Here is a 16409-nt window from a genome sequence, read left to right on the forward strand (position 1 = left end):
TATGTTGGGTGCTCCTCTATCTAATGCAGTTGTGTGAGCAGCATGTTTGCCTAGAGTGTACTGGGGTCTGGACTGGACACTGAGGCCGTCGATGGAGCAAATAGAAGTGTGAAGGTACTGATGCCCAAAAGCTTTCTGTAGGAGCTTAATACATTTCAATGCCTTCGTCAGAAGCGGAGCTGACCAGCAGAAACAATATAATCTTCAGCAAGCAGCATACATGGTTATGTCTTATGTCTCTACGTAGATCTTTTATTACCATTCGTGATTAAGTATAAACTTGTATAATGGTCACTAGAAAACATGAAAAATTAGCAACCATCAATGGTCTGATGGCGATGTTAATTAGCTTTACCATTGACGTGAAGTCACCAATGCAATGACAAATGTTGGCTAATGATTTGAAACAGTCGATGGACAATTCTCCAGACCGGACAGCATTCAAAAAGCGAGACCAAGACATCCACTCTGTAAGTGCATAGAACTGAGCTAGAAATATGGTAAGCATGGTCTTTGCGTAATACCTACTATGATAAGAAAAAAATGTGCTACATGACTTTCTCATCCCATCATTAGCTGTAACAAGAATCAATAATAAAGGGAATTACTGCCATGTAAAGCATTCCTGTCCAGTCATCCCTGTCCTGCGCTCCCATATCCAGCCATCCCTGTTATATGCTCCCATGTTCAGGCAGCTCTGTCCTGAGCTCTCATGTCCAGATCCATAATTTTTTGAGTGATCGTACTCTCACTTCATGATTTTGATGAATCTGAGTATAACCACAGTACGTGATGACATGTCACATTTGTTTTTTGTTCACATCTGTATTACACAAGGAACAATTACATTAAGACATCTGTCTTAATAATTGTAATTTCATTGCTTTTTGGAGCTCGAACAGTAGATTCAAGTTTTCTGAAATTGTATGCAAGGTTAAGAAGCCTCTATTCTCAATTAACACATACACACACACATAAATATATATATATATAATTATATATATATCTCAAAGCAATTTTCCTACAATTAGAAACAGGCGGCACTCATCTGGACTTGTTCAAAAAGTGATATATTTATTAAGCCAACGTTTCAAGGCCGAAATGGCCTTGTCATCAGGGTGTGAAAAACAAACAGTGCATGTGCTTACCTTATATAAGATATCGATACCGGTAAAGGTGCTGTTGTGCGTTCTTGTGCCTCCATCCGCCGGGGGCCGTAACGTCATCAACCAGGGACCAGCCGCAAAGCACTCTGGGGTGGTAACTAGGGACGCGGTCGCGTCTTGTCTGAACATTGCACTTTGAGAGTATATGCAATTACTGTAACATCAAGTGTCTATGAATTAATCAATGAAGTGATGGATCTGGTGCTGTATCCCACTCTCCTCTCTCGCTCAGGGGCGTAGCAGGTGGAGCTCGTGCTCCAGACGCCTGCTCCAGTCGGGGACACTGTCCGGGTCGCATTACTTTTTTTTCTGCCCCCACAGCCAGCACTGACTTCTAGGGACCGTTCCCAATACAGGAAGAACATAGCAGAGATTGTGTCTTTTCAGCATACATTGGCTTGGCATCAAGTGGGGTGGGCCAGGAGACATGGCCCACATGGTCGCAGCTGAGGCGCCCTCATGTTCAGTGGTCTGCTTACCCCCATTTGGACCCGACCTGCCGCACCAAACTGCTGCACATTGGGACCCACCTACGGTGATATATTACATCATCTAGCCCTCTCCCACACCATTGGACTAGAGGACTCACCCCTGACATGCAGCCGGTGCTGTTACTAGCTGACTGCCGATGCATATCTGCAGTGCTGCACCGCTGCCACCTGGGCCCCCGCTCTCTCTGGACCAGCTGAAGAAACCAGGTAGCCTGGCAGTGGTAAGTATATAGTCCCTGCCCTGTGTCTCTCCACCTAGTCCAGCCTTCCCTGCCCTCTGCCTCCCCCCTACTCCAGCCTCCCTGCCCTGTGCCCCCCCAGTGGGCAGGGCCGGCTCGAGGTCAAACAGGGGCGCCAACCCATAGAGGACGCAGCCATTCCTGATTTCAGAGGGACAGTCCCGTTTTTAGGGCACTACCCCGCTGTTCCACCCATGGGCGGTCGGGAGGCTGGGCTCCTCCACCGCCGCAGCTGTGCAGAGAAGAGGAATGGATGCCGTGCACATGCACATGGCATCCATTCAGTGCAGGAAGAAGGCTGGGGGCAGCCCAGCTACTGACATAGTGCTGGGCTTGCCCCCAGCCTGACGTTAATTGGAGGAGTGCCTAAATGTTATTTAGGGGGCATGGCCTATTGAAATTAGGCCACATCCCCATTTTCGGCCGCTCGCGGTAAAGAGGCGTCATGTCCCAGTCCAGGTTGCGGCTCATCCTGGTGCCGGCCCTGCCTATTTTATCAGTACCGGGCCCAACAAATTATGGTGGCAGCCCTGGGCACGGGGATAATGTGGCTGTAACCTCTTTTTCTCACATCTCAGTAACTGTGACTAACAGATGGATTTGGATTTATGAATGATTATATGAAAGTGCTATTAGGCATTTTGATCACTGATACATGTAATGCTGGATTGCTTTAAGATATGGAAGGGCACATTGTTGGTATATCAGTCACTGCCTATTTACAGGTCCGACATATGAGCCTATTAGTTTCATTTATAATGGGTATAGGAGAGTATGTCATCTTGATTTAGTGACTTCAATATATATAGTGAATCCGAGATTTTGTATACCTCATGGATGTGAATATTCTCAAAAATGTTTCTGAAGTGTAATCAGCAGGGGTTAAAGTGGGCCGGAATGGGGCGGAACTGTGTTCTGTCACTTCTATTTGGAGACGGAACCAGTTCCACCTCCTCCGGCCCACCTCAGCCCGGCACCGCAGGGAGGCTCCATTTGCCGGGCACCCGCTGAGATTTTGTTACTAGCGGGAACTCGGGTGCTTCCCCACAGTGGCAGCCGGACCACTTTAAGCACTGGTTATCAGTGTGTACAGGTTAACAATTATAGAATTAAGGGTTAATTCAAAGCTTCCAATGAAATGTATAAATGTTATAAGGTATATGATATCTACCTAAAGTAAATGAACTTGATGCCGGTGTGTGATTTGCGTTAGGAATTGTAATTGATAACAACCTACCAAAAAAAACACTTGTCCAGAGAATAGCGCTACCATCAGTCCTGTGTCATGCCAACTGTAAAGCATCCTGAGACCATTCATGTGTGGGGTTGCTTCTCAGCCAAGGGAGTGGGCTGCCGTGCATCAGCATTTTGACAGAAGGCATACCGACTGCCTGTATTTCATACCGAACCCATTACCAACAGCATTACCTTCGTTTAACGATAATCGTTTGAAAAAATCATTCACTTTCTGAGTCAAACGATGAACGATTGTCGTTCATGCGCATTCACGTTTGTAGTTCAGTCAGACTTGTCAACTCAATGATTTTCATTAAGGGAATATGCAAAAATCGTTTGTAGTTCAAAAAAATCATTCATTACACTTTAAAAAATCTTACAGAAAATCGTTCATAAAATCGTTGGTAACAAAATCTGTGTATGCAGCTAAAGACTTAAGCTGGCCACATGACTAGACCAACTTTCATCCAACCATCCAACTAGTTGACTGCTTGGAATGAAAATCTGGTAACGTATGGGAGTAACTGATGATCAGCAATTTGCTCCTAAATGCCAGAAAACAGATGAAAATGGTCATCAGACAAGTTTGTTAAAGTTTGATCTAAACTATTTGTTCAAACAACAGTTTTTGCCCATTTTCCGGCATTTGGGAGCAAATTGCTGATTTTCATTTGCTTTCATACCTTACCAGATTTTCATTCCAACCAATCAACTAGTTGGATGTAAGTTGGTCTAGTGCAGTGTTGGCTAACCTTGACACTCCAGCTGTTGTGAACTATATATCCCAGCATGCCCTGCCACAGTTTTAGCATGCCCTAATAGCAAAACTGTAGCAGTGCATGCTGGGTTATGTAGTTCCATAACAGCTGGAGTGTCAAGGTTAGCCAACACTGGTCTAGTGTGTGGCCAGCTTCAGAGCATCTTGTATTTCTTATAAATAAACATTCTGGAATCTTACAGTAAAATTACATTGTGTTTTACTTATTCCTTTATATAGGCTGAATATTGTTATCCCTCATTGTTTGATACAAAGATATTTTGCGCATTGTTCTCTGTTCACCAACATATCTGTGTAATACAATTCTTGTGCATAGTCAGCACTTTATTTCTATTCTTTCTTAGGTTAGATTTTGGTGAGGGTGGTTTCTTTTTGTGTTTATGTTTATTATGTACAAGAGTTTCAATAACAGACACGATTGAAAGAAAATGAGGGAGTTTCAAATATCTCCACTTCCTCCTGAGTTTCACACCAATAGGTAATTTGCATATCATTGCTGGTAACACGCCTTTCTGTTTCTACAACTGTGGACTACAATATAGCACAGACATCACCATATTTCACATCATTCAGTTACTTATATGCATTGTCTCCAAATAGCATAAAGTACTTGAGCCTCACCTTTTCTGGCTCAAGGCAGCAATTATACCAGACTGTGTGGGGTGTGGGGGGGAACCCACAAACCGACCCAGCAACACAATAATGCAAAGAAAGAACTTTGCATCTCTACACACACTATATAAAAAACTATAAATGCTAATATAGCTGTGTATTTAATGCTTCATGTGAAACTGCAATCCTTTCCCAGGACAACAGTAAATGCACTCTCTAAGCAGCCCGTGGATGCAAGGTAATTCAATCTACAATAGCTGCTGTAATAACTGTATAGGAACATTTGGATTAGGTGCCGTGACGTCACCTCAGCAGTCGCCATTTCTTCAGCCTAGGCCAAACTCATCGGCTGCTCCGCTCCATTTGCATCGTGCTTCCTTCTCACAGCACAGGCGGCAGGACGAGCCCGGTCTACGCCGACCCTTTCAGGAAACCCTATCACCCTGCTCAGCGTCTGATTCAGGTGAGAGTCGGCCCCCGGCTGTTCGTGTGGTTGCAGGCGAGGCAGCTTATCTAACATGGCGGCTCGGTTTATCGCTTTTTTTTTGTCCTTGCGCAGCGGTCGGTGACTTCTCAGTCAGCCGCCGATTATTTTTAAATCTATTTAGTTATTAGCCTCCTTGTTTGGTAGCTTTCTGCTAGGAAGTCCTTGTCCCCAACTTAATAACCCATATCCGCCCCGTCTGGCGCGTGCCGTCTCCTCAGTGCTTGCAGGCCGCCCTGTATGCTGGCCATTGGGAGACTTCATGCTACTGCATGGTTTGCATGTGTATATAAAGAGTGTGAGGAAGATGTTAAGTTCTGGAAAGTGATACATTGGAGAGAGAGAAACTACCAGCCACTCAACTGTCATGTTACAGGTGTTTTTAGAAAAATGTCAGGAACTGATTGGTTGGTAGTTTATCACTCTCCAATTTATCACTTTCCAAAGCTTAGAACATCTGCCCCGGACTAGTGAATATTGCCATGGTCTGTCTTGCCTTCCCTTCCCCCTACAAGTAAAGGCCCCCCCATCCATCAGCGATGGATTGCCGCGATCCTGCGATGCTGCAACCTGCCATCGCAGGATCGCAGAAATCCAACATGTTGGATTTCACAGATATGACAATTATGATCAAATAATGATCGTGATTGTCAAACCTGTTAAATTTAACATGGGAAATTTCGGTGATCCTGCGACATCGATGGTCCCCGGTCGGCATTTCCGACCGGCGGATCCGCATCTCCCATCTGATCGCAGGATCGAGAGATCCTCGATCAGATGTATGGGCACCTTTACGCTTGCCCTATCTGAGAACATAGGGGTTTATGTGCTAATAATCGCGGTAATGGCGCAATTATGTATCCAACTCGCAGGGGATATTATTAATGAAAATATCCCTGCTATGTATCAATGGGAACTCGCAGGGGCAACGGTTGCAGTAACCACTGTTTCTGCGACTTATGTTTGTCACAGAAGTGAAAGCTTTCCCCGGGGGAAGCTGACGTTGTGCAAGCTCACAGCGACAGCTTGCGGGACTGGCCGGGGGCTGCCTGGGAAATATCGAAGGATTTCTCTCCTGCCCCTGGAGCCCCCATTGGCTTACAGTAGTTTCACCATCTGAAGATGGTGTAAACTACCGGGACTAAATTCCGAAAATATTAGCTTTCTGGAGTTTAGTACATAGGGGTCAGATCGTAGTCCCCATTGATCATAATGACTGTGATCTGCAGCGCTAATTAACACTTTGTCGGGGATTTCTGTGAACATAATTTCACTACATAAAATTATGCAGAAACTGCAGTTTCTGCATAATTTTGTGTTAAAAAATGGCTTGATACATAGGCCCATAATGCATGTCTAAAACATATTATTTTCAATCTTTAACTAGATATGTTTTCTATTATTTCTTTTATCTAGTTTAATTTTCAAATTGGATCAGCAATAAAGCCTAATACAAATAAATCACCTTAAGGACGGACGGTGGTCAAAGTAGAAAAGTCTGGTCCTTGAGTGCAGGTAATAGGGGAAGGTATTATTATTATTATTTTTTTTTTAATATATAATATCTTGTTTCTTTAGGTTTCCACCTGTCTACTCACAAACCAATTCCTTTTTATGTTAACTATATTTGGGAGGCACTTGGAACCTTTGATATCCACTTAAATGATTATTTTTTTTTTTTTAAAGTGACCAATTTGTATTTATTTTTAAATGTACTGAATACTTTTAAACAAAGTTAGTTAAAATACCCATAGGGGTGTCTACCACCCTCCATTGACCATCGATCCCCATTGTAATTTTCCCCCACCACCCCATCAGTGGCAATATATTCCAGTGGCATTTGATCTCCCAGTATCATTACCCCCACCCATTGGACCCCACTGAAGAATGGGCAGAATGGATCTCCTCTTAAATAGCAGGGAGACCGACCATGTCAATGAAAGTCAAGATGGCTGCATGTCATCTAAGTGGTTGAAACCACAAGGCTTAAGTAAAAGGGGTCTCCTGTTTTCTGAGACTTAGGCCCGTATTCAATTAGGGAGCGAAAAGTCAATGCTGGACTTTTCGCTACACATCGGAGCTTTTATGGGAACAAAGTATCGGGCGCGTGCCCGCTTTATCCCCATATTCAATTTGGAGCCGGCGAAAACAGGAGCCTGCGGAAAGGTAAGTATTGGGAAAAATAGGGGAATTTTTCGGGAATTCATCCTAGGACCCCCCTAATGATGTCCAGACATGGGGGATCACTGTGGGTATCCCCGTTTAGCCCTGCAGAATGTGTTCTGCATTTTTAAATAGCCGCGGCAGGTGTTTTTTTTCCCGACATTGAAGAAGTGATGCAGAAGAGCACTTTTTTTCGTTTTAAAAAGTGGTTCCATCAAATTTGGAGTACATGAAAATGGGTACTAGCATATTTTTAAGTCCCTAAACTTATAGCCTATTATAGAAAATACCTACAGAATACCCCTGAACCTATTGCGCTATTTTTAAACACTGTTCCCCATTTTTCTTTTTACCCCAAAATTAAAATAATTTTTTTGGGGTTGTCCCTATTTCTTTTTAAAACTTTTTTTGACACATTTAGTTTTTAGGGGCTATTCCCAGGGTTACAGTCTTTTTTATTTAAGCCTGCACCCCTAAACCCCAATTATACACTTTTTTTAACCATGTAAAACATGGTAAAAAGTTATCCCCGTTTTTTTTTTTTCAAAGACTGTTCGAACCTGTGAAAAGTCTTTGAAATTGAATACGGGGATAATTGAAATAGACAAAAATGACGTCATCTGCGAAAAATTATAGCCGATTCCAACTTTTCGCAATCTAATTGAATACCCCCCATAATGATCAATTTGCATTTTATCCCTATAATCCACATATGCCTCCCCCTTGCTGCCATATGCATGTTCTCATGCCGCCCTCCAGGGGAAATTTATTTTTAAATTATAAATGTTGCCTTTGTTTTCTGGCTTAATAATTTTTCCTTCTTGCCTTAGCTCAAGTTTACCTTATGAATACTCTTGGCTAGCACGTTCGCTTTGCTATTAAGGAATTGATTGAATATCAGAGGCCTATGTTTAAGACTTCTTACTGAGTAATAAAGGCTTGTGAATTCTCACGTTTTCAGGTATGGAACGTGATTATGGGCATAGTTCTTATGGGAGAAGTATGAACAGCTATTCAATGGAAAACGCCGGTGACGGGTAAATGTTTTAAATTTGTAGCCCTAGGAATGCCTTCTCATTAACAGAACCATATTCCCCTAGATGTGTAGCTATAAGAATTTATAAGAAAAATGATGAAAGTGGTAACAGCCATACAAATCATGTTTCAGTTTAGTTTTTCTTTATCTAAAAGAGCTTTTCTTTCAGTTACCCCTTCCCCTAGACACACAATGCACTTTCTTTTCACTTGGCATATTGTTGAAATTTTATTTTTCATTGGCATATTATTGCTTTTAGAGTATATTACAGATTCCAAAAACTGGGCATGTATCATAATCTGGCATAAAAATGCTGTTCTCTTATTTCTAATTTACATTATGCATACTTTATTAATGAGAGTACATTGTCCTGAACTTTTAAAAGCTCAGCTTCAGGGTTTGCAGCTATATTGAGGTTGGTAAGATATTTACCGTATATACTCGAGTATAAGTCGACCCGAATATAAGCCGAGGTACCTAATTTTACCACAAAAAACTGGGAAAACTTATTGACTCGAGTATAAGCCTAGGGTGGGAAATGCAGCAGCTACTGGTAGTAATCCCCCCTCTGGTACTGTCCCCAGTAGTAATCCCCCCCTGGTAGTGCCCCCAGTAGTAATATTAGTAATATCCCCCCCTGGTAGTGCCCCCAGTAGCAATATCCCCCCCTGGTAGTGCCCCCAGTAGCAATATCCCCCCCTGGTAGTGCCCCCAGTAGCAATATCCCCCCCTGGTACCTGGTAGTGCCCCCAGTAGCAATATCCCCCCCTGGTAGTGCCCCCAGTAGCAACATCCCCCCCTGGTAGTGCCCCCAATATTAATCCCCCCCCTGGTAGTGCCCCCAGTAGCAATATCCCCCCCTGGTAGTGCCCCCAGTATTAACCCCCCCTGGTAGTGCCCCAGTAGCAACATCCCCCTGGTAGTGCCCCCAGTATTAATCCCCCCCCCCTGGTAGTGCCCCCAGTAGCAATATCCCCCCCTGGTAGTGCCCCCAGTAGCAACATCCCCCCTGGTAGTGCCCCCAGTATTCCCCCCCTCCCTGGTAGTGCCCCCAGTAGCAATATCCCCCCCTGGTAGTGCCCCCAGTAGCAATATCCCCCCCTGGTAGTGCCCCCAGTAGCAATATCCCCCCCTGGTAGTGCCCCCAGTAGCAATATCCCCCCCTGGTAGTGCCCCCAGTAGCAATATCCCCCCCTGGTAGTGCCCCCAGTAGCAATATCCCCCCCTGGTAGTGCCCCCAGTAGCAATATCCCCCCCTGGTAGTGCCCCCAGTAGCAATATCCCCCCCTGGTAGTGCCCCCAGTAGCAATATCCCCCCCTGGTAGTGCCCCCAGTAGCAATATCCCCCCCTGGTAGTGCCCCCAGTAGCAATATCCCCCCCTGGTAGTGCCCCCAGTATTAACCACCCCTGGTAGTGCCCCCAGTAGCAACATCCCCCCTGGTAGTGCCCCCAGTATTCCCCCCCCCCCTGGTAGTGCCCCCAGTAGCAATATCCCCCCCTGGTAGTGCCCCCAGTAGCAATATCCCCCCCTGGTAGTGCCCCCAGTAGCAATATCCCCCCCTGGTAATGCCCCCAGTAGCAATATCCCCCCCTGGTAGTGCCCCCAGTAGCAACATCCCCCCCTGGTAGTGCCCCCAATATTAATCCCCCCCCCTGGTAGTGCCCCCAGTAGCAATATCCCCCCCTGGTAGTGCCCCCAGTAGCAACATCCCCCTGGTAGTGCCCCCAGTATTAATCCCCCCCCCCCTGGTAGTGCCCCCAGTAGCAATATCCCCCCCTGGTAGTGCCCCCAGTATTAACCACCCCTGGTAGTGCCCCCAGTAGCAACATCCCCCCTGGTAGTGCCCCCAGTATTCCCCCCCTCCCTGGTAGTGCCCCCAGTAGCAACATCCCCCCCCTGGTAGTGCCCCCATTATTAATCCCCCCCCTCTGGTAGTGCCCCCTGTAGCGATATCCCCCCTGGTAGTACCCCCCCCAGTAGAAAGAAATGTAAAAAAAAAAAAACACTTACCTGTAACCCCGCTCCTGGTCCCGACGCTGCTACAGGCTCCTCCGCCGCTTTGCATAATGGGAGAGACGTCGTCATGACGACGTCTCTCCCATTACCCACTGCGGGAGCCGGAAGATGGCTCCCGCAGTGGGAGCAGAAGTAGCCGCTGAGAGTCTGACAGACTCTCAGCGGCTGCTGATTACACCAAACACATAGCTGCCGGCTCCAGCGGCTGTGTGTTTAGCAGTGTGTAGTGCTGACCAAACTCCGTCCGGTCAGCGCTACACACGCGGTGCAGGCTGTGTCACAGTGACACAGTCTGCACCGCGGCCCGCATGGTACGCTACTCAGCAGCGTACCATGCGGGCATGACTCGAGTATAAGCCGAGGGGGTGCTTTTTCAGCACAAAAAATGTGCTGAAAAACTCGGCTTATACTCGAGTATATACGGTAAGTGTCTACAGTAAACTGTAGCATAAATACCTCATTGATATTACTTGCTCTTGTAATCAATAGGTAATGATAAAAAAAAATCCAGTAATGTGCCTGTTTAGCATAATTACTATTTGTTAAACTTGATATGGTACAGCACTTTACAGTGAATGTTTGGTTTATGTCAGTCCCTGCCTCTTTGGAGCTTTACGTTTAAAAATACTACCACACAAATCTATTCGCATACGAGTACTTCCATGCTACAGTTTTATTTATTTGTTTTAAGCCGGGTATACTCTAGACGATAGGACGACCTATCATCCGCATTGGACAGTGTGTACCTGACAATGAGCGCTCCCACGTGTTGTCAGCGACATCGCCCGTCAGACCTGCATGCTGGTCCGATGTGTGATATAGTCAGCAGCCCCTGGCATCTGCAAGTGTGTATGCAATTAACGATGCCGGTACCCGCTGGGTACATATTGGCTAATGTGTCCCCAGCATAAGAGCGGTTACAAGTCTGTAGTTTGAACATTATGCTGCCTAGCAGCAGTTTCAATTTGTGGCAGGCTCGCTGTATAGATGCTGCTGCTTCGGCTTAGAATAACAGCATAAACCTGACTGCATAAATTGCTATTATCAAATATAATGTACTATGGTGTTTACTGCTCACTTTCTCTGAGTGGTCTGAACAAGCAGCCAAACCAAATCTGTTCTGCATCTTATCTCTGACATCGCCAAGGTGTACACATTTTCTAAATATCCAAGTTACTGGAGTCTGTATGGTACTTGTAATGCAGTGTTGTGGAATTCCCATTCTACACATACATGTCTTGTTAGGTTTGTGTCTTATAGACCAGGTAACAGAACTACTCTTTCTTCACTGTGAAATACTGACCAGCCTGTTAGAATAACATGAGTAATACTTGTTGCAGTAGTTATTTTTGCAGACGTGAGATCCATAACTCTGTTATTATATACTATACTTAATCCCTGCAGCAACTTTAACTGAACAAAAACTCAGAACTGAAAACTGATTTATCTTTGTAAAAGGTTCATCTTACTTTGCATATATTAAGCAGTGTGTGTGTTAGCTGGAGTTTTAAACAATGTTGTTTTTGCATTTAGTTATGTGTTGGGGTTAATTCAGTTAGCATAGTGGGGATGTAGCTATCAGGTTAAGTACCTGAAGCTTTTCAATCACTCCTGTGAGAGACCCGCGACTGCAGAGTTTTGCTCATCCTCTCCCGATGGTGTGAGCAGAAATCTGCGTTAACTAGTGCCTCTGGGCTATTGGCAATCTTGTCTCGTGCGGTAACTGCATCACACCCGGCACTTAACCCGGTAGAAGCAGTTTACTGCGACTAAGCATCGGACATCAGGTGCATCTCCCAGGTTATGTGCTGTATGCGATGCATTCATCTGAATAGCTCTGGGCACTTATACCCTGGAAGCTACATCCCGTTGATGCTAATTGAATTCCCTTTTTGTGTTTGGTGCACCTGCTTTACAATGTATCTATTGCATCAAATTCTTGCTTTTAGGTACATGTAATTTTATATAAGTTCATACACCTACAAATTGTCTTCATTTTCTTCTAGATAAGGAATTTGGAGCTTTTGAGGCCTAACTTAATGTAACTTACAGTAAGAATTATATTAATGTGACACATTGTATATTTTTTGTACATTGAGGTTTCAACTATTTAACCTTTTTCTAAATAAGGACTCCCCAAATCTGGACTTGCTGTAATATTTACCTTAGCAATTTAACTGCCTGAGGGTACTGTATTTCTAGGCAAAACTTGTTAAGATGTCTTATGCCTTTATACAAACTCTGCAATCTGTTAAAATATCTCTGTACTTTGTGTATCAATATTCTGATGCATCTAATCAGTCTTCAGTTCATTCCTAATGACAAACTTTCCAGATTTTGGGAGGTTATCTTAATTGACCTGTCTAAAGATATTAGCTTAATGTTTGATATTTTAATGTAAAGTTAATAAATGTCAACTGATGCTTTGTATTCTGCTTTGTTTAACTCTGGTAAGCTTACATCTATTTTTCTCCTCACGTCAATTTTTCCAGGTTTGGACCTTATGAGTCTTTTGACTCCAGGTCTTCTGTGGGTGGGCGAGATCTGTACAGATCTGGCTATGGTTATAATGAATCCGATCAAGGCTACGGAGATAGTTATGATGATCGATATGAGAACCCATACCGGAGTAGCGTTGCCTCTGTTGAAAGTAGAAACCAGGGCGGGTCTAGCTGGAATCCGTCTTTCACACGAGCAAAAGTGAGGACTGGGTTTATGGAGGACAGAGGAAGAGACACTTACTCTTCCTACGGCGGTTTTTCTTCACCCTATATGAAGCCTGCTGCAGTAGGCTCTCGGGGAAGAGGAATGCCTGCTTACTCTGACGGTGTATTTGGTGGCAGAAGCAATGATGCTTTTGGAGGACCAGCAGCAGGCAGAGGCCGTGGCAGAGGAGGAGTAAGTACAGAATCTTCTCAGATTCTTTTTGATAGTCACTTTGAATTATTTCCAGACCAGAACTTTAAATTGGCATAATGTCCATATAATTTTATTGCAAATATGCTTAGAGGCTGATGTGTTCTCCCAGTATGAATGTTGACTTAATGCTTTAAAGGTTAAACTGGGAGTTTTGTCAGTTTGGTAAATTCTTTCCATGCGAAAGAAAAAATTAAAGTTCTATATAATATTATGTTCTATACATTTACAAGGAAAAAAAGTCTTCCTTATTAGAGCATAACTAACTAAAAAATTATTTTCAAAAGGTTACATGAAGACCTTTTTGAAGTTCTGAGTAGGTTAAAGGTGCAATGTATTATGACTTGTAATCAGAAATTTGTTGTACAGTAGGCTGGCTTTCAGAAACTTCATAACTTCCTTGAGTGCTACCTTTTTCTTTCAGACTATAACTAGTTATGGTGTTTTATCTTTAAATCCAGATGTAGGAATAGTTACACATGTATTAAACTGAAGCTTGTGTCTTCCCAAGTTCATACAATAATCAATATTATAGGCTATAGCAAGAGTTTCCCAAACTCTACCATTACAGTCCAGGTTTTAAGGATATCCATGCTTGAGTCCAGATGGTTAAATTAAATTGACTTATTCACCTATGCTGAAGCATGGATATTCTTAAAATCTGGACTATAATGGCACAAATCTGTGATGCACCTTTTCATTAGAAAGTGGAACAGTACAGCACTCTAGGGCTTCAAATACAAAAGAATAATTAACACCTAAAACTAATAGCTTCTGTTGGAAGTGTTAGTTGGCAAAGTCCCACTTGTATACACAGTTCTTTTGGGGTAACTGATGGTTGTGAGTCTACTGCTCTCTGAAAGAAATATTTGGCTATATGAGTTTTACTTTAGCTGTGGTAACATTTTCTTGACATTTAGTTTAGGATTGTATTTGTTAGATTGAGGTAAACATTCCGCTATGACCTACAAAGTATAACAAGTGCTTTTGTTCCATGGCAGTATTTCCAAGCTAGCCCTACATTATGATCCCTTGTTATTGACTTGGGTTAACTATTTACTTTGTAAAAATGCATTGCACCTTTAAGCGTTTGCAAAACTTGTAATATATGGTTTTATTTTTTTCACTTATTTTTTTGGGGCATGTTTGTAGGCTTTTGTTTTTATATTTTTACCCCTCCCTCCCTCTGGGTTTTTATTCCTTATATAGTTTTTCTTTTCTATAACCCTTTTTATTGACTAGAGTGGTTATCCACATTTCCATTGCCACTCTGGTACTTTAACAGGGTGATTCAAAAAAACTGGGTATCTCCTGTAAAACATTATTTCACCCTATTTTCAGCAAATTGGTCGTGGTATGCGCAGACCTGGGGTGGCTGACTTTAAGCACCAGCCTATGCCTGGTGGAATTGCAAGAGGAATAAAGAGAAAGATGGCACAACCTTTCAAGCTCACAAAACCTAGAGGAAATCAGAATGTGAAAAATACCCCAGCTCCCGGTAAGTGCCAGTTTTAACTTAAACTTGTTCATGTTTTATACTGTAAAAATAAACTTGTGAGTACAGTGTTCTCCCCAGAATCTGTTTCAGTGTGCTCCACACGGATTTTAAATTTTTTTTATTTTTCTTCTTCAGGGTCCATAGGGCTCCACAGGGAGACATTGGGGTGTAGGTGGGACCTGGAGGACCGGACACCAACAACAAAGCTTTTCAATCCCAGGATGCTCCGGTCCTTCCCCCCTATACCCCGCCCACAGCCTGAGGGCACTTCAGTTTCGTTGGTGTCCGGCAGGAGCTGGACCACCATTATAACAGGGGGCTGCATTAAGCAGCCCAAGCTTTTAATTTTATGATTTAAATAACTTTTTTTCCTTTTACCATAACGGGCGAGCAGCACCAGACTGTCCTCCGGACGTCTGTGCTGCCGCCCCATCACCCCTCCAAGGCGCCGTGATACTAAGCCTGTGCTGGTTACTCCCAGAGGGGCTCCGAGGGGGACTAGCTAGCAGGCTCCCGAACCCCAGACCGCAGCCCGGAATCCAGGAGACAGGTAAGGTGGAACCCCGTTCGCGGTACCTGTGTCTTGGTGCAGTCTTCCCTCCAGATTCAGGAGACAGACCGGAGGCGCTGATGTGGACACTGGTTCGCCCACGACTCCACTAGACCACCGGGGCACAAATATACTGGCGTAGAGGCATATTACACTGTACAACAAATTAATACTTTTCATTTGTTTCCTTTCTAAAAATAGTCATACATTACTAATTTGAGGTCAAGAAAAACTAAAATGATTTCAGAATGTTTTTACTAGCTCTATTTTTGGAGCTACACTACTTGCACTATACTGTATGTACATTAGTAATATATAGTCATAGTGAAAAGCTATTTTAAAATACGAGGGTTGTTCAAAAAGTAATGCCTAAATGCTCACAAATCACATTTTATTATAGATCAGATTTGAAAATTTGGAGTAAAATACTTTGAAGTCTTAGTAACAGAATGACTCTACTCAAAATATTCACCACCTGCCCTCAAACATTTTCTCCACCTCTCAACCCAAGCTGTGAATCCAGTTTGGAAAAATTCCAGTGGTTGGTGTTTGACCCAGGAACGTATGGCATTTTTAACAACTTCTATGTCTTCAAAATGTTGACAACTGTAACAGTTTTTGAGAGTGCCAAACAGATGAAAGTCAGAAGGGGCCAAGTCAGGACTGTATGGTGGATGTGGCATTATTGCCCACCCCATTTTGGTAGTGGCCGCAGATGTTGCCATCGAAGTGTGAGGTCTGGCATTGTCGTGGTGTAAGATGACATTTGACAGTCGAATTGTTGACCTTTTTTTGCGGATGGCTTTTTTCAGCTTCTTAAGTGTAATAATATATCGATCACTGTTGATTGATTGGTTTTGTTCCAAGTAATCGATGAGAATAACACCTCGGCAATCCCAGAAGAATCTGACCATGACTTTGTTTACGGATCGCTGTGATTTAAACTTTTGGCCTAGGTGAACTTGGGTGTTTCCATTGCTTTGATTGGGCCTTTGTTTCTGGGTCATAAAGGAATACCCAGGTCTCATCTCCTGTAATGACATTTTCCAAAAACGTCTCAGGGTTGGCTTCAAAGTTGGTCAATAGGTCATTGCAAACTTCCACCCTCTGGGCTTTATGATCCCTGATTAATTGCTTTAGAACCCATTTAGCACACACTTTACATATCCCAAATCATTGATTAGTGTTTCTACAGTGCCATGGCTACATTCAAGTTCATCAC

At 43.6% G+C, this 16409-nt stretch overlaps 1 protein-coding gene across 3 annotated transcripts in view; it reads left to right on the forward strand.

Moving 5' to 3' along the window:
* The first annotated feature begins 4476 nt into the window (after positions 1–4476).
* The window catches only part of LOC148540844 (DBIRD complex subunit ZNF326-like), a 35695-nt gene continuing 23762 nt past the window's right edge, over positions 4477–16409 (forward strand). The window contains exons 1-5 of one of the 3 annotated variants that reach the window (XM_088482320.1): positions 4905–4985; positions 6423–6521; positions 8131–8206; positions 12716–13121; positions 14481–14637. In XM_088482320.1, the coding sequence (XP_088338446.1) occupies positions 8133–8206; positions 12716–13121; positions 14481–14637 (637 nt within the window). In that variant the 5' untranslated portion in view covers positions 4905–4985; positions 6423–6521; positions 8131–8132. Of the gene's footprint in view, positions 4986–6422; positions 6522–8130; positions 8207–12715; positions 13122–14480; positions 14638–16409 lie in introns of those variants that run through there. The other 2 variants (XM_088482308.1, XM_088482329.1) reach the window with 2 other exon arrangements.

The sequence above is a fragment of the Taudactylus pleione genome, unplaced genomic scaffold (genome assembly GCF_031769625.1).
Source record: "Taudactylus pleione unplaced genomic scaffold, aTauple2 ptg000017l, whole genome shotgun sequence".
NCBI classification, from domain to species: domain Eukaryota; kingdom Metazoa; phylum Chordata; class Amphibia; order Anura; family Myobatrachidae; genus Taudactylus; species Taudactylus pleione.